Source organism: Cupressus sempervirens, chromosome 4, assembly GCF_028749045.1.
Source record: "Cupressus sempervirens isolate cs-2001-9-10 chromosome 4, ASM2874904v1, whole genome shotgun sequence".
Classification (NCBI taxonomy): domain Eukaryota; kingdom Viridiplantae; phylum Streptophyta; class Pinopsida; order Cupressales; family Cupressaceae; genus Cupressus; species Cupressus sempervirens.
In genome coordinates, this window is record NC_143121.1 from 376,535,833 (window position 1) to 376,559,582 (window position 23,750).

The 23,750-nt window shown below is 35.9% G+C and overlaps 1 protein-coding gene across 1 annotated transcript in view; it reads left to right on the plus strand.

The window, feature by feature from the left end:
* Positions 1-23,750, plus strand: part of LOC149561641 (TATA box-binding protein associated factor RNA polymerase I subunit C) — a 184,243-nt gene that overhangs the window by 19,065 nt on the left and 141,428 nt on the right. The window contains exon 2 of the mRNA XM_089825222.1: positions 9,622-9,719. Coding sequence (XP_089681348.1) covers positions 9,629-9,719 — 91 coding nt within the window. The 5' untranslated portion in view covers positions 9,622-9,628. The remainder of the gene's footprint in view (positions 1-9,621; positions 9,720-23,750) is intronic.

The window sequence follows — 23,750 nt, forward strand, 5'->3', positions numbered from 1 at the left end:
TCCTCAACTGTAGAAGCAAAATCACCACCAACCACAATATGTAACAAAATAGGGTCTGGGGCTGGTGTCGACTGTACCCGTTCTAACTCCATGGTAACCTTATCCAACTGTGACTGTGACTCCTAAAGAATCGAGTCCACAGTCACGTCAAGCTCCCAGGTGAGCTCATCCATCTCCTCTTTCTCTAACAACATCTCATAGTAGGTGCTACCCCACTCTAGAAGGTAATCCCTGTCAGCAACTAATTGAGAGTAACTATGCTTCAAGATCCTAACAGTGTCTCAAAGTGCATGAACCTCTGCTAGAGAAAGAGTACTATCCCCATGCTCATCAAACATAGGAGCACCCCAACCAGATGCAGCTAACATCTGAAGGATAGCATCATAATGCTTAAGAGCTAAAGAAATGTTACTATCACTCACCTTCAGTTGACAAGTTACATGATGCCTCTGCAATCCATGACTCCTATGCAAGCTCTCTGTCTCACTAACTACACTAAGATAGGAAACTGAATTAGAACTATCCACCACAAGATAACTCATATGTGTGCTATCATCCTTGCTCAACTCTGCATCCGAGATACAACTACTATGTACCTCAACCAACTCCTCATCCGAAGAATGGAAGCCCTTGCTATATCAATCTCCTCGCATGTCTCAGCTTCCACCTCAATAGTAAGATCTTGTAAGCATTGATCCTGGGACCCATCCAAAATCTCCTCAGAGTGCACCCAATATTTGACAAGGGGTGTCATACCCAGTACATCTCATAGCATCATCAAATGGATCATCAGATCCATACTATCTGCATCGACATCTCTTGACAAAGCTTCAATTGTGGACTTCTGACTTTGCACACATGACTCAACGCTAGGCTATGAATTAGTAATACTAGAGCATAAACCCACATTTATTGACTCCGCTGAAACACCTACATCATCAACATCATAGCTAGGTGACTCTATATGTGTCGTGGTTCCACCTGAAGAAGCAATTGCCTCTTGCACTATAGCAACACCATGAGATCTCACATAGAAATCTCCAATAATAATCTTGTCCTCGAGAGCCGAAAGTAGCAGCGGTAACAACTGCATCAACCGTCTCTGCACCAACTGTAACAACTCTAGGAGCCTTAACCTGCTGAAGCTTGGTGTGGCTAAGTCCATTGTCAACATTGCAGATAGGACTAGTAGGTGCCGTACTAAATATAGATACATCTACATTAGGGACTCCTGTCGGAGAAAACTCAAGCTTCCTCTCTTGCAACCTCGATGCCAGCCTTCTAAAGACGGAAACTATATACCTTGCTACCCTTTCAATTGCCTCTGGATCCGACAAGCTCTCTATCAATCTCTGTTGATGAAGCTTAAGTTTTTTCATACCCTCCTGCAAAGCATTCATCTTCGTGCTAACTTCCTCATTACTCCACTCACTTTTAGAACTGCCAATCCTCCTATGTCTGTCCATGGCTAGAAAATGCTATAGTGCTGGTCACTCTAAATGCAACAACAAATCTGTCAATAATATAAATTTCCTACCCCATGGGATGGCAAGAAACCGCTTTGATACCACTGTAATAACCCCAACTGGTTATAACTTTGTCAAACACCAATTTCTTCTCTAGTTCAGTTGTTTGACATTTCGTCAAACACATTGCAAGCAAGCTCTGATACCATTCTAATAACCTATAATATTCCCCATCTTTTAGACCCTCAATGGAGTTCTTAGCTTTTCATTCTCCGAAGGCTAAGTGGAGAAATAAATAAAATTAAACTCAATAAATAAATAAATCTAAAGGTGACTTTATATTTAATTAATTTAATTTTCTAAAAGCACAACTAATTATTGTATTGGAAAGGGGAAGCTTCTAGAGAGTGCATTTTCTAGAAGGACAACTAATTATTGTATTGGAAAGGGGGAAGCTTTTAGAGAGTGCAATTAAATAATATTTTATTTCCTTCTAGAAGGGTGAAGGAAAAGAATAAATAAAGGTGAGAGATTCATTGTTAGGCATCTGATCATTGTCAATTGCATTTGATATGAACTTGGGAGAAGAAACTAAGCATTTATGATTTCAGTTAGCCATTGAAGAGCGTCAATTCTTTAGTGTTACAACCATTTGAGGTGGTGAAATATCTACTGAATTTGGCATTCGAGAGAGCTTAATTTTGAAGTTCTATTTGTGCTTAAAGTTAAGTAATAACCGAAGGGATTGAAGAATATTGAAGGACTAACGAGTGCAGACCTGAAGATTCAGCTTTGGCATCCATTAGTAATCGTTTTTTTTTCCTTACTGCTACAATACGCGTGAACGGTGCCGCGCTACAACACCCACGCTACAATATTTATGCTTGATTTTGATTGCAACTTTCATCTCCATCCATTGGGCATCACCATTATCAGGTTCCTCTTGCAACTATTAGTAGTTAGCATTGTAATCTTAGGCATATAATTTTGCTATTGTAAGTGATAACTCAGAATCAGATTTGACATTGCTGTAGTCATTATTGTAAGCCCATTTGTCTTGGCAAATTCATAGCAACATCATACATGGGAATGAATTCAATAAAGGAGATATATGTTGCTACCATTTGTTTGACGAAATGTCCATCTAATAGCATATATGATCAGCATAATAGTTGTATGCCAATTGTTTGTCAAAATGTTAGTTCGTTGCAGGTATGCATTCCATATCTAGTTTCCATGTATATGCATTGAAAATACCAAAATAACTGCACTTGCATATTAGTTCATTGCAAGAGGTATTGTAATATCATTCGCGGACATTCTAAATTTCTTAGCATCATTCAAACTATATCAAACAATCTGAAATACAAAAAAATTAGAAAAGAGAAAGGCAACATATAAGTGTTTGACAATTTGACAATATTCTTTGAGCAAAAACTAGTCAATTTGGGCAAGGGATATTAGAGTGGTATTAGAGCTTGCTTGCAAAGTGTTCGACAAAATGTCAAACAACTGAACTAGAGAAGAAATTGGTGTTTGACGAAGTCATAACCGGTTGGGGTTATTACATAATGCCAAGTGGACACGTAATCTGGAATCTAAATGCTGGTTTAAACAACTCTCCTTAATTTGGCACCGTAATATTGAGCTTAAGATCCAATGCATTGTAATGATCCCATCTTTTAGCCTTCACGTTCTCCAAAATCTAAGTGGAGGATAAGAAAAATTAAAGTCATTCAATTAAAAATTAAAAGGTGACTTTGTATTAAAAGCTTCTAGGGTATGTATTAATTATTGGAAGGACGGAAGCCTCTCGCGATTTAATTAATTATTGACAGGGAGGAATTTCTAGGGTATGCATTAATTATTGGAAGGAAGAAGCTTCTAGCTCTTGCAATTAATTAATGTTTTAGTTCCTTTCAGAAGGATGAAGAAAAGGATAAATAGGGGTGAAAGTCTCATTGTTGATCATCGGATTATTGTATCGGAGGATTATGACTTGCATTTGATAAGAGCTTGGATGTGTGAATCACAATCCTTTTTTTGGCAATAGAGGACGTTCATTCTCTGTTGTAACATTCTAGACGTCATTCCCTTAGGGTTTGGCCTTTGGAATACATCTCTTTGTAATTGATTGCAACATTTCCAACATTAATATAATTTCAGCCTTGGTTTAGCTTTTGGGCATTCTTGGGTGTCCGTTACAGTGGTATCAGAGCTATAAGTCCATTACAGTGGTATCAGAGCTATAAGTCCTGCCATCCTGTGGAGATCATATTGATAGCTAGATAAAGATGTATATTAGTCCAGATCAAGATGTGATGTTCAGACAGTTATTGGGTACATTAGAGAAGGGGCAACGTATGCAACAGGAGCAGAATAGGCGAATGGATATGATGTTGCAGCTTATGGCTAGACAGATGGGCATTAGCATTGATGATAAGAAGAAATCAAATTAATTTCTTATAAAGTCATTCAATTAAAAATTAAAAGGTGACTTTGTATTTAATTAATTTAATTATTAATTACAAGGGAGTAGCTTCTAGGGTATGTATTAATTATTGGAAGGACGGAAGCCTCTCGTGATTTAATTAATTATTGCCAGGGAGGAATTTCTAGATAATGCATTAATTATTGGAAGGAGGAAGCTTCTAGCTCTTGCAATTAATTAATGTTTTAGTTCCTTCCAGAAGGATGAAGAAAAGGATAAATAGGGTTGAAAGTCATATTGCTGATCATGGGATGATTATGACTTTTATTTGATAAGAGCTTGGATGTGTGAATCACACTCTTTTTTTGGGCAATAGAGGACGTTCATTCTCTGTTGTAACATTCTAGATGTCATTCCCTTAGGGTTTGGCCTTTGGAATACATCTCTTTGTAATTGATTACAACATTCTCAGCATTAATATAATTTCAGCCTTGGTTTAGCTTTTGGGCATTCCTGGGTGTCTGTTACAGTGGTATCAGAGCTATTTCTAGGGTAACCATTACAGTGGTATCAGAGCTATAAGTCCTGCCATCTTGTGGAGGTCTTATAGGAAATTTGGAACAGTCGGATAGAGGGAAAAGTGTTTGACGAAATGTCAAAACGCTAAAAAAAAAAAAAAAAAAAACACAAGCTAAGCATTTATGTTTGAGCATGCGACAAGGGGCCTTATAATTTTCGCGATACCAGAGCAAGACAAAATAGGATTTCAGACTTGCAAAGCAAACAATCTAGTACATCCGTGCAGGGGGACATTGAATCCAACCATACAGACACAGAGGAGATATTCTTTGATCAGGACAACAATATGGGTGATCGAGATGACAGGTATACAGGATAAGGCGGAGGCGGGAATGTCGGTCCAGATCAGGGGGACGTAATGTTCAGACAATTACTGGATACATTAGAGCAGGGGCAGCGTATGCAGCAGGAGCAGAATAGGCGAATGGACATGATGTTGCAGCTCATGGCTAGACAGATGGGCATCAATATTGAAGATTTGTATGTTGCTCCAGTGCAGGAGGTAGTTGCTTCCTTAGGTGGGATCGAGACACGTATAGAGCCACCCATCTATGATGTTGGTGATATGGGTGTTTCAGTGGAATCAGTAGAAACATGTGTGCAAAGTCAGGAGACCACATATGAAGCTTTGTCGGGAGATGGTGCTGAAGTAATAGTGGGACTAGGAGAACATGAGGATACTGTCATATCAGCAGCCACTTCTGTGTCAGTTGAACCATCCAATGAGGAGTTTAATGGTATAAATGTAGTGGTTGATGTATTTTCTAATGAAGCCACACATGTTGATGATTATGAGCTTTCATCAACTACAAATTCGGTTCAATTTTCTATTGCAGCAGTTACTGTTGTTCCTATGTCCATATATTTCTATGCAGCAACACCTATTGTTGATACAGTTAGCATGAGTACATATGATTCACCTGCAGCTACATCTTTTTCAATGCATGATGGTGATGATATGCATTCCAGTCCAATATATATTATGTGGATGGATATAGGGAAGAAGACGTTTCATAAATCTTCTATGGAGTTTCCTTATGGTGACACTCTGACTTCATCAGCACAAGTTTTGAATGTTAGGCTACAGGGGTTGGTCCTGATGATGCGGGTTTGTAGTTGGTTTAACTTCCATATGGATATTACATATTGGGATCCAGGTGGAGGTTAGAGTCCATTATGTTACTTAATTGCTTGAGGACAAGCAATTTCAAGGAGGGCGGATTTGTAATGATCTCATCTTTTGGCCTTCACGTTCTCCAAAGCCTAAGTGGAGCATAAGAAAAAATTAAAGTCATTCAATTAAAATTAAAAGGTGACTTTGTATTAATAGCTTCTAGGGTATGTATTAAGTATTGGAAGGACGAAAGCCTCTCGATTTAATTAATTATTTCCAGGGAGGAGTTTTTAGGGTATACATTAATTATTGGAAGGAGGAAGCTTCTAGCCCTTGCAATTAATTAATGTTTTAGTTCCTTCCAAAAGGATGAACAAAAGGATAAATAGGGGTGAAAGTCTCATTGTTGATCATCGGATTATTGTATCAGATGATTATAACTTGCATTTGATAAGAGCTTGGATGTGTGAATCACACTCTTTTTTGGCAATAGAGGACGTTCATTCTCTGTTGTAACATTCTAGATGTCATTCCCTTAGGGTTTGGCCTTTGGAATACATCTCTTTGTACTTGATTGCAACATTTTTAGAATTAATATAATTTCAGTAGTTGGTTCAGGAGACCACATATGAAGCCTTGTCAGGGGATGATGACGTAGCAATAGTGGAATTAGGAGAATGCGAGGATATTATCATATCAGCAGCCACTTCTATGTCAGTTGAAGCATCCAATGAGGAGTTTAATGGTATAAATGTAGTGGTTGATGTATTTTCTAATGAAGCCACACATGTTAATGATTATGAGTTTTCATCAACTACAAATTCAGTTCAGTTTTCTGTTGCAGCAGTTAATGTTGTTCCTATGTCTATATATTTTGATGCGGCAACACTTATTGTTGATATAGTTAGCATGAGTACATATGGTTCACCTATAGCTACATCTTTTTCAATGCATGATGGTGATAATATGCATTCTAGTCCAATATATATTATGTGGATGGATACAAGGAAGAAGACATTTCATAAATCTTTTATGGAGTTGCCTTATGGTGACATTCTAACTTCATTAGCACAAGTTTTGAATGTTAGGCTACAGGGGTTGGTCTTGATGATGCAGGTTTGCAATTGGTTTTTCCATATGGATATCACATATTGGGATCCAGGTGGAGGTAGGAGTCCATTATGTTAGTTAATTGCTTGAGGACAAGCAATTTCAAGGAGGGCGGATTTGTAATGATCCCATCTTTTAGCCTTCACGTTCTCCAAAATCTAAGTGGAGGATAAGAAAAATTAAAGTCATTCAATTAAAAATTAAAAGGTGACTTTGTATTAAAAGCTTCTAGGGTATGTATTAATTATTGGAAGGACGGAAGCCTCTCGTGATTTAATTAATTATTGTCAGGGAGGAATTTCTAGGGTATGCATTAATTATTGGAAGGAAGAAGCTTCTAACTCGTGCAATTAATTAATGTTTTAGTTCCTTCCAGAAGGATGAAGAAAAGGATAAATAGGGGTGAAAGTCTCATTGTTGATCATTGGATTATTGTATCGGAGGATTATGACTTGCATTTGATAAGAGCTTAGATGTGTGAATCACACTCCTTTTTTTGGCAATAGAGGACGTTCATTCTCTGTTGTAACATTCTAGACGTCATTCCCTTAGGGTTTGGCCTTTGGAATACATCTCTTTGTAATTGATTGCAACATTTTCAGCATTAATATAATTTCAGCCTTGGTTTAGCTTTTGGGCATTCCTGGGTGTCCGTTACAGTGGTATCAGAGCTATAAGTCCATTACATGCATTTTTTGACAAGCCCTGCTCCATCGTTTACCTTTGAACAACACTAATAGTGACCCTTTCCCATGTACCTTGTGCTCGAACCTTGAAACTATTTCTCACTTGTTCTCTGAATGTGACTTTGCTAAAGGGGTCTGGAATTGGTTTGGCATTCATTTGAACCCTGACATCCTCATCTTCCATGCTGTTATTGATTGTATCCATGGTCTCTCAAAACACCTAAACAAATTTTGGGCCATTTTTTCGTCTTACTTTGGTCTATTTGGTTAATTAGGAATGATGATGTATTTAAAGATAGGATTAGGATCCTTACCGAGTCTCTGCGGAGACTCATTATGCATAAAATTTGTATGCAAGTCACAAATAGCTATAAAGGAGAGGCAGGAAATAAGGATTACTAGTGCCTGTTCTAAGGTACTCAAGGATGAGAACATTCAGTTTGAGGTTAAAGCAAAAGACAACGAACCATTCACCTTCGAGGGTACCCTTAAAGACATGCTGGACCAAATCAAGTTAAGAAGGGAACTTGAAGACCTGAACAAACAGATGGAAACAGTGAATCAGCCAGGTACCAGCACAAATGCTAACGTCAGCAAGACCAGGATGAGGAGGTTTGTGAACTGGCTGGCAGACAATATGGACATGGCAAATGTAACTGTGATTACAAAGAATGTCTCTGAATTTAATGAAGGAAGACCCCCATGCATAATGATCAGCGCTGTCCCTCATGCCCCAGCATTAACATGACAGAGCTTGATGAAGGATCCGAAGACTGTCATCAGAGACGGAGCCAAGAGGCTCAGATGGGCTGAAGGGCCTCTTCCATGGACAGCCTAGATGGAGGGATGAGTTTTTTATTGATAATATTACTACATGATATTCTTTTTTTGAGCAATAGACACTTAATTTTGATTGGTCTGATGTTTTAATGTTGATCTGAACGGACCACAGATCGTAAACATGCTGTTTTATTCGTAGACTCTTTAGTACTGTGATGATATGACTTGTTAAAGACTTTTAATTATATCAAATAGAGAACTAGCAATACGCTTCCAAAAACTTGAAATTCACTTGTTACTCCAATATGCTTCGAGAAGTGTTTTGGGGTCGACTATTTACTTGTTTTTAATGCATTTCTGCACATTGCCTTTGAGAGCGACTTTGGAAGAAGTTGCAATGCATGTGGATGAATTATATTATTTGAAGATCTTTTATGATGGGTTTGGGTCCCCTTTATCTCTTTGCATGGGCCACATTGAATATTTTCACCCAAGGTGGCTGACTTTGTAATACAAATGCTTATCTTTTTACATATGATCTTGTTGATGTTTCCGATGGAAAAGTCTCTATATATTTGAATGGAAAAGGATGATATGTGTATGTGTATGTGAGGTTATCGTTAAGATTTTGAAAACAAATTGTGAAGGCAAGATTGTGTGAACAAGCAAAATTAAGGTGAATACTTCTGAGTCAGACAGAAACATCACCAAAACAGATCAGGTGATTCTTTTCCCATTTTTTGTTATGATTACTGGGAAGCAGTGAGTGTCCATTGCTGATTTGTGAAGATCCACTTTTGTTGTTTTCTTGAGGATTAATAAGATCCTTGGAAGTGTGTCTAAAATGGTAGGGACAATGAGTTCCTTGGCTTCTTGCCTAAATCTTTGTAATCAGATATTTGGATACAGCGAGTACATGTTTAGTGAGTACATGTGGCATTGTGGTTTTTCTCAGCTTGGAAATTCCAGCTAATTTTGGTGTTCATGTTTGTGTGTATTGTCGTTGCTTTATCTTTAACTGATGATTAGTTGAATTATAAACAATCACTTAGTTTTGTGGTAGAATTGTTAAGCTTTTAGTTATGCTGATTCACCCCTGCCTCTCAGTGACAAGTAGTGTTCCACATATGAGTAAAAGATTTATGAAAGTGATTCATGTAAGCCAACAACTTTTAAATGCCACATGCTATCTAAGTTTAATATTTTTGTTCATAACACAGCAGCATTTTTATGTAATGCTCTAATTAAGTGTGATATTTCCATTGTGTTGTTTACTCAATATGGAGTATTGTAATTGCAGAATAGTTGACTTAAAAATGGCTCATCATCTGGCTGAATAGATTTTCACATATTTAAATTACTTATTTGGTTGGAACTATTTGCAGCTTGTGTTTTATTTTCATTGTTTGAGAATTCTTATTGGATTATATTGACCATGTTTGGCTTAACAATTAGGAGCAATATGGAATTATCTGATCAATGGAAGACTGCTTGGTGCATTGGTTCTATCTTTTCTACTCCTCAACTCATAACAGGCCCTTCTGCTGAAATCTGTGAGATTTTATATCTTCCTTCATAGGTTCTAACTTTTATATCTGTTTCGTCTAAGTTTTTTGGTGAATACTTTGTCAAGAACTCTTCAGTGTAAGAGTTGAATTTATTCAGTCTATTGTTTAAGCTTGAGAGTGTATATTTGTCAGAATTTTAGTGAAATATAGACATAATGTTTTTTTACCAGTATTGCAAAATATGATTCAGCAGCTTTCCATTAGAGTCTGCTTGTGAAAATGATTTTATTCAAGAATCTTGTTACAATTAAAGATATGTTCGTTTTTGAAGTCACTTCACAAAAAGATCATTTAAAAGCTCATGGCTTATTGGGTTAGGTGAACATTGTGTGTTTTGGTTAATGTATAACCTATGCATGCTCATGAAAACTTTAACACACTTCATTAGCTTTTTTATCTTTTATGAGGAAGCACATAGTAAATGGATGATGGGTAAGATTTTTGTAGTCTTGTTCTAGGGTTTGGAAGGAGAGTAATGGGAAGTGGCTTTAATATTTTTTAAGTAGAGTTTTGCTTGCCTGAGTGAGACAGTTTTCATCTTTTGATTGTGTGAATAATAGATGAGGTATCATTGATACTAAATATGGTGGCAAATCTCCACCTGGCCAATTGGAAAGCGAAGGTCTTGCACACTCAAAGGTGACAATGGTTAATACTTCTTTGGTGGTTGCAAGCCAAGATATGATTGCATAGTGTTGATATTTTAGATTCTTCTTTCTTTTTTGGGTAGAAAAAGAGACAATTGTGTGTTTTGAAGGTGATCTGCTGCAAGACTATTTCAATCTGAGTACAGGCTGATAACTTCCCTTTCATTTGTAGGGTAAAATCTTCTTTTACAGATACATCTGGGATTGACCCTTGTTTTATCAAGGGCAGCAAATGTAATGTCCCCAATTTTATTAAAATACTTTTAATAGTTCATGGTCCCAAAATCTAAATAATATTATAAATGGACCTTTAATTATTGGCGGGCGGGGGGGTGGGGGGGGGGGGGGCAATATTTATTAATTATCCATAGGTGTTTGCTGTGTCGATGTTATTTTGTAAACCCTTGTGAGTTTTCTTCGAAGGTGTATCTGTAATTGGTATATAGGAAGTATGCAATTTGGATTATTTCTTTGTTCTGCGAATTCCTGTTGGAGTTCTAACTTGTTCGTCTTTTCGGAGGTGGAAGATCTTCCCTACTTGGCTATTCCAGTTTCAGTGGGATTCAATCCTCACCCTATTCCGTCTCTGGATTACTTTGCTTCGGATTTGGCACATCTGGAGCGCCATCTTTGTTTGAGAATATGCATTTCTTAACTTGATTGCAATTATTGGTATTGGCAATTATTTGTGCGATTGGCAATTATCTGTGAGTGGTGAATGTCTTATTTATATTATTACTTCCATCTATAATAGGGCTTGACATCATTAATGATGATGCACTCCAAATCTAGTATCTTCATCCAATTCCTTCCATGTACGGCCATCCATCCAGTTCCTTCCCCATACGACCATCTAGATCCCACCATACAACATCGTCCTTACCTCCATTCAATATATTTACAAGCAAATTGGTTGTTGCACAAGTTTTTGGGTGTAATAGGAATAAATTGGGTTGTTGGATAGAATATAAGACATTATAGTGGTATCAGAGCTAGTGATCTTGCCAACCTGTTGGGATGATTGAGAGATTTTGGGATTGGGATCAATGTATGGCGCCCAACAGTGATGGAAAGTGGTGGATAAAGGCATGACAAAAGATTGATGAAGAGCTCAACGAGGGTGTTGATTTTGCAGTAGATATATTGGAAGTATTTTTGTGTAAGGTGGACCAATTACCTTCAAGATTTATACTGAGGATCCTTTCTTTGATTAAGGATGTCTTAAGTCAACCCAAGCTTTTGAGACCCCATGAGAAGGAAATAAGGTTGGGAGTTGCAACATGTCTTAGTGAGATCTTGGGGATTTTGGCTTCTAGAGCACCCTATGATAATAACACCATGATAGAGATATTGCATTTGATCATTAACAACTTTCAGAGCCTTGATGACTTCAGTGGTGATCCACTTGGTAAGAGATTTACAATAATGGAGAATTCTGCAAGTGTCCAAGTAGGTAACCTCCTGTTAGATCTAGAGTTGCAAGACTTGATTCATGATATGTTTCATTATTTCTTGGTCATAATCAAGGAGTGTCACGATGCCAGGGTTTCAGTTGCTATGGAGAAACTTATGATTTCGTGCATTGAAGAGATGGATGAAATATCCCGACCTATCATATCTATGTCATGGGCTGTTTGTAATCTAGAATGTGTCTCTTCTATGGCAACATGTAGATTGGTCAATAATGTATTCAAGCACTGTGAAGAAAAAATGACATCTCAATTGCACAAGGTTAAGGAGGTTGGTGATAGTAGTCAGAGTGACAAGGAAAATAAAGACTCATGAATGTTTGCAAGAGTTGGTTTCTATGCCTACAAATGGAGAGCACCTGAAACTTAAAGAAGAAAAAGGTAAAGGATAATGTATTCAAGCACTGTGAAGAAAAAATGACATCTCAATTGCACAAGGTTAAGGAGGTTGGTGATAGCAGTCAGAGTAACGAGGAAAATGAAGTCTCATGAATGTTTGCAAGAGTTAGTTTCTATGCCTACAAATGGAGAGCACTTGAAACTTCAAGAAGAAAAAGGTGAAGAAGATGCTTGCACTAGTTTCATCAAACCAATACTCGTTGATCAATTCGATGAAACCTCGGGTCCTATTAGTGATCCTCCGAATGAGCAAGCTCTACCAGCAATTGTTCAAGTTCATAGAGATGCTACGGAAGATTCCTTGCAGGAGCAACCACAGTTGGTTGAATATGGAATTTATCCTTTAGTTGTGCCTAAGTCGTGCATGACTGCAAATTTTCCATGTGAAGGGCTTCCTCATAAAAACAATAGGATCTATATGAGCTGTGAGCTTCCTAAGGAGATTGATGATTAAATGAAGCTTGTGGATCTAGACATCGATGTAGTTTATGACTGACTTCTTTGGGATCCTGGTGACTACGGACACGACAAAGTTTATATTAGAGTGAAGCAACAAAATCTTTATGGAAAGTTTCTCTTCAACTGTACAACACTGATTGGAATGGCGGAATTATCGACTGCCATAGTACCAACTAGTTTAGGTGCAAAGGTAGTGCCATTTGGTATGACAGAATTATCAACCTACATGGGATGAATAGTATGGGTGTGATGGAAGTGTTGGATGACATCATGGCAATGCCAAATAACACAGTGGAAATGCCATCTGGCATGGTGCCAACATTGGTTGGTATGGGTATTGTGGTAGTGCCAACTGGGTTGGAGTGCAATGCATTTAGAGAAGGCATTGTATTTGTGCTGATCCAAGACCATCCTTATGGAAGTGCCAAGATTCACCTAACTGATGAGACTCTAGAGGAGATTGGCGTGCATGATCTCATTAGCTTTTGGATTGGAGCCCTGATGTGTTTTTTGAATGCCTTCCATGGGATCTCGGTGGTTTTGGACATAACATTGTTTATACCAGAGTGGATGACATCATGGCAATGCCAAATAACATAGTGGAAATGCCATCTGGCATGGGTATTGTGGTAGTGCCAACTGGGTTGGAGTGCAATGCATCTAGTGAAGGCATTGTATTTGTGCTGATCCAAGACCATCCTCATGGAAGTGCCAAGATTCACCTGATTGATGAGACTCTAGAGGAGATTGGCGTGCATGATCCCATTAGCTTTTGGATTGGAGCACTGATGTGTTTTTTGAATGCCTTCTATGGGATCTTGGTGGTTTTGGACATAGCATTCTTTATACTAGAGTGGTGTAGTGGAAGCCTGGTGGTGGTCTACTCATCTCAATTGAATTCAATTACACTCATGTGATCCTGAAGAAGCATGGAGTTTCCAACAGATATAGCTATCTATGTTCGTGCATGGTTTGGGATCTTGGAGTTTTGGTGGTGAGGATTTGTAATGTCCCCAATTTTAATAAAATGCTTTTAATAGTTCATGGTCCCAAAATTTAAATAATATTATAAATGGACCTTTAATTACTAAGGTACGGGCCCAACTTTTATTAATTATTTGTAGGTGTTTGTCGTGTCGGCATTATTTTGTAAACCCTTGGGAGTTTTCTCCTAAGGGTTATTTATGACTGACATTTAGGAACTTGTTAGTATGTAATTTGGATTATTTCTTTGTACTGCGCATTCCTGTTGGAGTTCTAATTTGTTTTCCATTTTGAAAGTGGAAGATCTTCCCTACTTGGCTATTCCGATTTTGGTGGGAGTCAATCCTCACCCTATTTCGTCTCCAGATTACTTTGCTTCGGATTTGGCACATCTGGAGCACCATCTTAGTCTGAGAATATATATTTTTGAACTTGATTGCAATTATTTGTATTGCCAATTATTTGTACGTCTGTGCGAGTGGCATATGTCTTATTTATACTATTACTTCCATGTGTACTAGGGCTTGACATCATTAACGACTACACACTCCAAGTCCAATATCTTCATCATTAACTTCCATGTATGACCATCCAGTTCCTTCCACACACGGCCGTTTAGTTCCTTCTACACACGACTGTTTAGTTCCTTCCACGTACAACCATCCAGTTCCTTCCAGAAATGACCATCCAGTTCCTTCCATGTACGACCATCCTCTTTCCACCATACGACATCATCCTTGGCTTCATTTAATACAATTACAAGCAAGTTGGTCGTCGCACAAGTTTATGGGTGTAATAGGAGTAAATTGGGTTGTCAGATAGAATACGAGACATTACAGGCAATTAGGACACAATAGCACAAACAAGCTGATTTTTACATTCTTTGAAAAACAAGGGTTGATCTATAAAAATTATTTGTAGATGTGCTTGTGTCTAGGGCATTCTTGATGTAGGTTAACTTCAACATCCAAGATGCCCATTTCTCCAAGGTACTCTGTTTGGAAGAGAAAGGGCTACACTCTTCCGATTTAGTAATCCAAATGAAGATAATCACTAAGCTTTATAGCATCTCCAACCAGAAAATCAGTATCTAACTTGCTAAGCATGATAGATAAATAACATAGAGCTAGTTATTTCCTATTCTTTCCATGATCAAAATCTCCCACAAGATTGATCTGTGTTAACCCTTTCAACTTAACAAGTAATAAAGATAGAGATTATAGCGATGAAGAATACTTGTATAATTGTTTATATCTATTTTAGTGGTAGATTCAATAACAAGGGACAATTTGACAAATTACTTCTAAGTTCTTATCATATAAAGGTGGCTTTCTTTTTTCTCAAGCACATAGGATTGCTGAAGGAGAGGGAACATTTTCTTTGAAAAAAATAGAGAGTAGGGAATAATTTTTTCCTTTCTATTCATTAATACATAATAAAAAGGCCTAATGTTTTTGCTTAGATTAGTAGGGAAGGGACCTTGATCCCACATGTTTAGAACATATATTCTAGGGCAAAACATTCAAAGATAAAATGCAGAAAAGAGGTAGGTGGGCTTGCACTTAACCCAACAAAACAAGTAACATCACATAACCCAAAAGCAACTAAAAAAATAGAAAACAACTCCAAAGAGCTAGAAGCAAGGGTCTCCTCACAAGCATCATTCAATTTCCTGTGCCTAACCTCCTTGTTGTGGTTGCTTTTTGCTTGAGTGTGCTTGTCTTTACCCTCTTTTTAAATTTTTTTTTGAATCGTCCGAGACAGTTCCCATCACATCCTCATCATTTTTTCTTCATTTATATTGACGAGTTTTCCAAGTACAATTTCTATCCTCTATATTTCTTATAGTATCTGCTACCTTCAATCTCTTATCCATATCTCCCATTATATTTTGATCCATGATGAATCATTTATATTTCTAAGTGGTAATAGCAAACTTAAAATCAAGCAAGGATCAACATTTCTAATCAATAATTTGAGTATGATTCCCTTTGCTTGATGTTGTAACTATGATGGATCAACCAATGATCTCAATTTTGTTTCCATATGATGTTTTTAAATCAAAGATTTATAAGTCAATCAAAGGAGAGATGATCTTTGAGGATCTCTACTACCTTTGATTAAGAAAGAGCTAGTTGGTAAATACACAAATTACTAGTTTGAGCACCAGGAGAATAGGTTTCCTTAGTCCATAATCAATATGCTTTTGTATCACTATTCTACTATGTGGAGAAATTTTCATGTCAGCATTTCGAATATGCTTAGTGGTCATGATCCATAACCTAGATGAGAGAGCTGAAGTAGAAATAATGGAGTGTAATCCAAAATGTTGATGCAAAATTTTCTCTACACAATGGAATCTTGAAACAAAAACATATTTTATAATATGATCAATAGTAGGTGGTTGCAAAGATGAAAATAGCAACCATTCTTTGAAGAATGAAATTCATAATATGTAGAAGCTTAACATACGATGAAATAAGAAGCTATGACAAATAAAAGAGTGGCAAACAAAATTCCTTACCATGATTTTTTAATTTTTCCTGTCACAAAACATTGTATCTTCTTGTAAATTTTCCAAACAAGATGGAAGAGTTAAGCATTTTCGCTTATAGCCATATAGTTTGGATTTAGAACTAAATCATACTTTAATTAATGAGTGTACATGTATAATTATGCATACATACATACATATTGTACCTTCTAAAAAGTAGACACACGTAAATTGGATGCTCTAATAGGCCCCATTCAGGTGATCTCGGGATCTAATGTTCGTTATGCTTGATCCTAGCAACCCAATTCCTCTTTTCCTCCATCTTTTTCACCATCCTGATACACATTTCAAATTTGGGTTAATTCTCCCAAGCACAAAATGCTTGAAACATTTTGTTCTCACATTTTTTGGCCCAAATTTGGCCTTGAGCCCCATGTCAGAATGTTAGTGGGAAACTAGATCCAGTGATCGGTCTCATTTATTTTTGAATCCTGAAATGATACATAGAATATACTAGCACTTGCACCAGAAAGAGGTGCAAGGGATACGCCAATAGATTTTTTTTCTTTCTAAAATCTAAATAAAAGAGATGTAAAATCAAATGGAGGATTTAAAATTGGTAGCATACAATTTATTTGTTATATAGAATTGAGGCAAATGCATATGGGTAACATCTTTGGATGTTCAGAAAATTATACAACTGAAATGTTTTATTTAATGCATGACATCCCAATTCAAGAGTTGGTTTGAACTATATAGTTTTTGAAATATATTCTTTTGTATGTAAATACAAACAAAATCTGAGCCGCCAATGAGAAAAAACACCTGCAATTAAAAGGAAAACGACGTTAATTGATGAGAGGAAGTGCATATGATTAAATGGTGTAAAATTATGAAATAGTTTCATTTTTAAAAGCTTTGAAAAGGTTAATTGACATACTTGAATTTGTACTATTCTATTTTATTGTTGTGTGTGAACATCTTTTTGAATTCAACAAATGTCAATCTGTAGAAAAGAGTAATGGATTACAAGAAAAGAAACCAATTAATGAAACAAGAATAGTATTAGAATGCTAAACATTACCATTTTTTGCAGATGTAGCAGTGTAGATGGGGTTGGTATGCGAGATCAAGTGAAGACGTGCTTCTTCTTTATTTCTAATAATATTCTATGTTTTTTTTTTGCATCTTACAAAAGCATTCAAAAGAGAAGGAAGGCTCTATACGAAGTCCTTTGATGGGTTTAACTCTGGAGATTGTTGTGAAGATAAGGCTTTGTCTTTCAGTTCTACCTATATCAATTGTAGCTCTATCTAGGGTAAGGCCTTGTGATTTGTGTATAGTGATAGCCCAGGCTGTGGTGAGGGGTAGTTGTGTACAGTTGCCTCAGGAAATGGGTTGGATTGGAATGGTTTTTGGGTTGTTGGGATCCCAAGGTGGACCAATGTAGCTATTGAGCTCTAATATAACATATGAAGGTAACAAAGGAAGTTTTGAGCCTATTGGATACATTGTATCTTTCACCTCCCCAACAGATCCATTAACAAGACTAGCTGTGATCTAGAGGTTTGTTGTAAGCTTAACATGTTGAAGTTTACATAATAAAACCTCTCTTTATATAATAAAACCTCTCTCGGTAGTTGGTCATTGTCTACAGATTCCTCAAGCCTACGATGCATATTTATTGCAATACAAAGTGCAATAGGGACATTGAGTTCTTTTAGCATTTTTTTTTGTGGAGTGATACTTGTTCATTTGTAGCAAACAAATGTGTTGCTTTGTCAAATTGAAGTTGTTCATTTGGTGTGAGGCTCTTGTTTGTGAGTCGTTAACAACTCCCAATCATTTAGCAGTGGTTTTGCGTTGCACATGTTTTTTAGTGCTTGGCGAAATTGTATTTGAATTGGATCATCACCTTCTTGTCTAAATATGGTTTGCAATGTTACAACTGTATTAAAATTGTGTCAGAGTTTTTTTGCTTTTGTGTGTGATGCATGATAGTTTTATCCATAATAGGTGGAAGTTGGGCAAGGTCGCCTACAAGAATCATTGACATGCCACCAAAGCAAAGGTGTTGTTTTTGGGGTATACCTTCACATAGTCTGGAATCAATTTTCAGTATTAGTTTGGGACCTATGAAGATCATTTCATCTATTCAAATATATTCAATATTTTTCATGTCTTCTTGGAATTTTGTCAATGTTTGTCCCTGTAGTGATTTCATTTCTCTAAGTGGAATTTTGAGGGCTGCATGTATGGTTGATGCATGGATATTGAAAGCTGCAATTCCTGTTGGTGCAAGAATGAGGAGTGGGTTGATTGTGTTGAGCATTTAGTGTTGTAGTGCATTTCTTATGCAACTAATAACGTGTGATTTTTTGGTTCCAATAGTTCCTTGTATGACCATGTATAAAGGTTGCACAAAGAAATTAGATGAGGAGTGGTTTGTAATGATAGAAAGTGAAATTTGTTGATGATGTGATAAATTGTAGCTACTGGTGGAGTTTGAGGTGGACAAGTGAAGAAGTGATCCAACCATCTTGTTTCTATGTATAAATTGAATCACATGTTCGTGCAAATTCAAAGGAACATTGTAGTCTTCCCATGGATGGTTGTTGTCAAATTCTCATTTTCCCAACATGTCAAGATCATTTAAGTTAGAACTATTAGCAAGCCCTAATTGGGAGAAAAATTCTGGCTTATTCATTTGCAATGAGTCGTTTACATCTATCTCACTATCCTCTTCTAGGACATTTTTTACCTGATTAGTGCAGTCAACATGCCAAACATTATAGGTTTTTGTATTCAATTGGTTCCAATGTCTAATAATGGCGCCTATATCCACACAGATCTCATGAAAGGGTTTGTAGAGGAGCAATTCACTCCAACAAAATGTTTCAAAATGTTCAGAGTCTTTTTCTGGGATTGTATAAAATTTCAGAAATACTTGTACTATTGTCATTTCTTTTCTTATTCTCCTTTTGTTTTGTTTGCGAAATGAAGCATATGTGTAGGATCTTGCTGATTCAATTAGCGTAAGGTGTTCTAGGTTAGTTGGACGTTCCATGTAGGATTGTATGTAGCTAGATTTTATCTTGCTTCCATGAATTGTTTGTGTAAGGTGGTGTAAAACATCTTTCCCTACATTCAGTGACATAAACTGGCGATCACAACTAACAAGAGGCAATTTTTGTAGCATATGACATGTTTCTTGTGCACTAATGTCTCTTTAAGCAACAATTTTGACTGTGAACTTTTGGTATGCTTTGACGACATTGTCTTCCAGATTTGAATCCAAGCAAATCCTAAAAAACATCAGAACACAACTTTCAGTTTTTTTCAGCTTTGGATGCATACTTGGCAATGTATTGAGAACCAAAGCTCGAGATGTAATAGGTTGGCAGTCTATATTTCCTCTCCATATAGATAGCATCTTGGGTTATGGATGTTCAACCTCTCATCATTTCGAGCTGGTTCAAAGGATGTGTGTCTTGACTCGTCACGATGTAATGATGATTATTCACATTCTTTCCAAGGAGCTTTATATCTACATTGCATGTGTTGACATAATTCGAATACAATCATATTTCCACTTTTTTATCTTTTGGCAATGTTGAGTCATTTTATGCTAGAAAACTATGATTAAAGAGGTAAGTGTATAAGAACATTGGATTGTCCATTAAAAAAAAATTACAACACAAGTCTCCATAAATTTAAATGAAACAAGTGGAGGGTGAAAATTTCTATATTTAAAATCTTAAATTAAATATTTTTTTGTACATTTCAATACTTCAAGCAGTAAAATAAACATATGTCCACTTCTATATATTCGTTGAATGTTTGTCATCTCCACTTTAATAGGAGGCAAAATAGGAAAGAAAGAATAAACTTCCATCTCCATTTGTATAGAAGGGAAAATAGAAAAGGAAGAATGATTTTTTGATGTTAGCTATTTTAGTTTTCCATACTAACTATATTAGGAAGTAAACTAAAATATTCTTTCTTTATATTTTTACTATAATGTCTAATATTATAGTTTTCCCTACTAACTATTTTATGAAGTGATCTAAAAGAAACTTAATTTATATTATGCTAGTTTTCCATACTAACTATTTTATAAAATAAAGTAAAATAATATTTCTTTATATTTTTATTATATGAAACTTATAAAACTTATAATATATAATATTATAGTTTCTCCTACTAACTATTTGAAGAAGTAATCTAAAAGAAACTTGATTTATATTTTTACCAAAAAAAACACTTATAATGTCTATAAAGTAGTATGTTTTTTTAATTTAATCAATTCACAAGGCAAATTAAAAATGATTAAAATATAGAAATTATTTTTTATTTTTTTAAACAGAACAATAAATTAAAATAATTAATGTTCCTATTTTCTTCCAAATGAAAATCAAATTGTAGTTTGTAGATGATATTATTCTCACAATTAAACTACTTTCTATATAATTAATAAAAAAATTAGAATACTAAAAAAAATTACAGTTATGATTACAGAGAATGCTTACTTTATAATATGTTGGGATGTGTACTTTTTCCTAATTAATTAACATTTAGATGCAGTAGCCTTGGCTGCAATTGTCAAAAAGTAAAAAAATGTCAATCTGAAAACAGACTGCATTACCTAAGTTAAACAAAGAAGGGTCAAAATGGTCAACATTTATGTGGCTGGAGTTGAAGAAGTGTGGTGGATGTCATTGCCGAGTATTCAGAATGGGAGGAGCAAAGATCAAATAACAGAGAAGCATAAATGTTCGGAAATGTATGCAATCAGAGGCCCAGCATCCACCTATGAGAGCTCTTTAAGCACTGCACCTAGTCAAAAACTGAAGTGGGAAAATAATTATCTGAAGTTAATATCTCATTTAATAAGCAAGAAGAAGAGTTAAATAGTGTGGCTCTCAATAAACAAGTAAAACAGATAAACAAAACGGGCACTAATATAGGAGAGTTTACATTACAAGATAATAATAAGTAAAGGAGGAGAGTAAAGTAAATGAGTTGTATATGTAAGGGAGGAGAGTAATGTAAATGAGTTGCATATACGCTGGAATATTGGCAAGCAGTAGATGTTTTGTTTTGGTAATAATTTTAAAAATATTTATTTCTGAAGTCTTCTAAAATGACATACGGGGACCGACTGTACATTATATTGTTAACTGTCTACCAAATTATGTGGTTGGAAAAATGAACCTCATATAACTTATAAAGATATAAGGCAGTTGCAAAGATAAAAAGAAAAAACATCTTTTGGAGTTGTCCTCGAGCTAAAGTTAAATGGAATATTATATTTGATCGTTTTTGTTTTGTCTTTTATCATGTTTTAAGCTAAAGGGAAACAATTTTTGGGCTTGGTCTTTGTAAGAATGTGGTCTCAAACTCTATGAGACAATGCATCCTGCTACATATGTGGAAAAGTAGATGTGGAGCAACATTTTCTAATGTTTATAGTAGGAAATAGATACTCTACTATTTTAATCAGATATCTTGTATGAATTGGTTTTTCTTTGTTCTCAGTTGAAAACTAAGCAACAGAGTCAAGCTAGGTACCAAAGATAGTTGGATGAAATTAAAAATCAGTTTCTACAGCTCCATGCTAGTGAGATGAAATGTTCCAGAAAGCTCCAACAACTCATTAAGTTTCAAGTGCAGCCCTAATGTTCTTTATGTACTGCTGCTGTTTAGAGTTTGTGATTTGGTTTTCCAGCCTACGAGCTGGCTGTTGTGCATTGTTCCTAGATTGTATTTTGGTTTTCCAGTCTGCAAGCTGGCTGTTATAGTCTTCTAGAATTGAGTTAGTCCTTATAATCATTTTATATGTAATGTAATTTATTAGCTTTCTTCAATATATATTAAAAAAAAAAACTTACAAAGATATTGTAGTGATACAAATACACTTAAAGTGATAAAAACAAATGACCTGTTGTTCTCACCTTCATTCTAATGTTTCATTTATTTTGATGCATCTTGTCTTATTTAATATTTAATACAGAAACAGAAAAAAATTATGAAATGCAATTAACAATTATTTTATTGAATATATATTTAAATGTAAATTGTACAGAACATTTGCGATATTATCTACTTTCAGCCTGTTTGTGGTAAACAATATTATCTACTTTCAGCATGTTTGTGGTAAACAATTATCAAAGAACTCTAATTTACTTGTTTGCTGAAAAAATAAAACTTTAGGAATGCATGTACAGAGGTAGATGGAAAGAAGATTGGTTTAGAGCTAACCAACCTCTCCAATATCCGCAATTTTCAAACCAACCCCGCCAAATACAACACAGAAATCTGTGAAAGACATGGAAAAATCATTAAATTGGTGCTACCCAATAACATAGTCAAGGCATGCACTTATCTATGGCTATGAATACATAATACTAACATTACCTGAATGTATTCTATATGCAGACCGCCTTCAGCAAATCTCTGATATTGCAGTAGCTATATGTTTGGTGGAATGTATAAACTTGCACAAACTATTAAATATATAGAAATACATATTATTGGTAAACATTAAATGTGCCTAGATGCATCCGAAACTCATCTCTATGACAGGCCTCTGGTTAATGGAGAAAGACACAACAATATTCATGATAGGAATTCTGGTTGTGTATGCGTATACGTAATGGGATGTCTATTAAAAGTGAATACACAAGTAGTAGGTACTCTAGAGACCATGACATGCTACCCATTGCTAACATGAGATCTATAGAGGGCACAGTAAGAGTCATATTCCACCGAATAGACAGAGAATTGTCTGGTGCTGAAGAGGAGCTTGGTGGTTGTGTTTGAGGGGCGGTTAGTGAAGGGAATATAACTGCTACTTGCTGGAAACCTGTGTAGGTAAACAAAATCACAGAGGATACTTTTAATAAGTTTGACACATATCAGTAGTTAAGGGAAATTGTATTGTCAGCGTGAAAAGTGGATAGCTGATTAAAAAAGGAAGGACGTATGGTTGTGCTTATAATTGGAATGCAATTTCTTCACACTGTGGTTTCTTCAAATTCGTTGGAGTATTTAAAGCAAATAGCTAGCAAAAATCTTGTTTAATAATCACTTGGATTTCCCTACTCATCATGCAATTTGAAAGTAACTTTGTCCTCTAAATATCGCTTGAAATCATGGTCACCTCTGGTCTGACACTATCCATCCATTTATTATTGGGGATTGCACATAATTAACGTGTGAAGTGATAGGTCGTGTGGTATATGCTACAAAACCATCTATGGGCAAAACCATGACTGTAAACCTTTGAGTGGGAAGTTGAAATAATTTATCAGCAATGGTTTAGTGGCGTGAGTTGAATTCTGGTTGCAAGCAACCTCAATGGAAAAGCCTATCGGCTAATAAACACCATATCTCTCCTCATTTTGACATCCATTATACAATATCTCTTCACGTGATGAAAAAAATTGTTAACGATTTCCTACACATGACGATTTTTGCATGATACCTCACTTGACGATCTTCATGATTTGTGTTAATACAACGTGACTGATTTGTTTTACCTCCCATGTTCTATGTTTCCTAA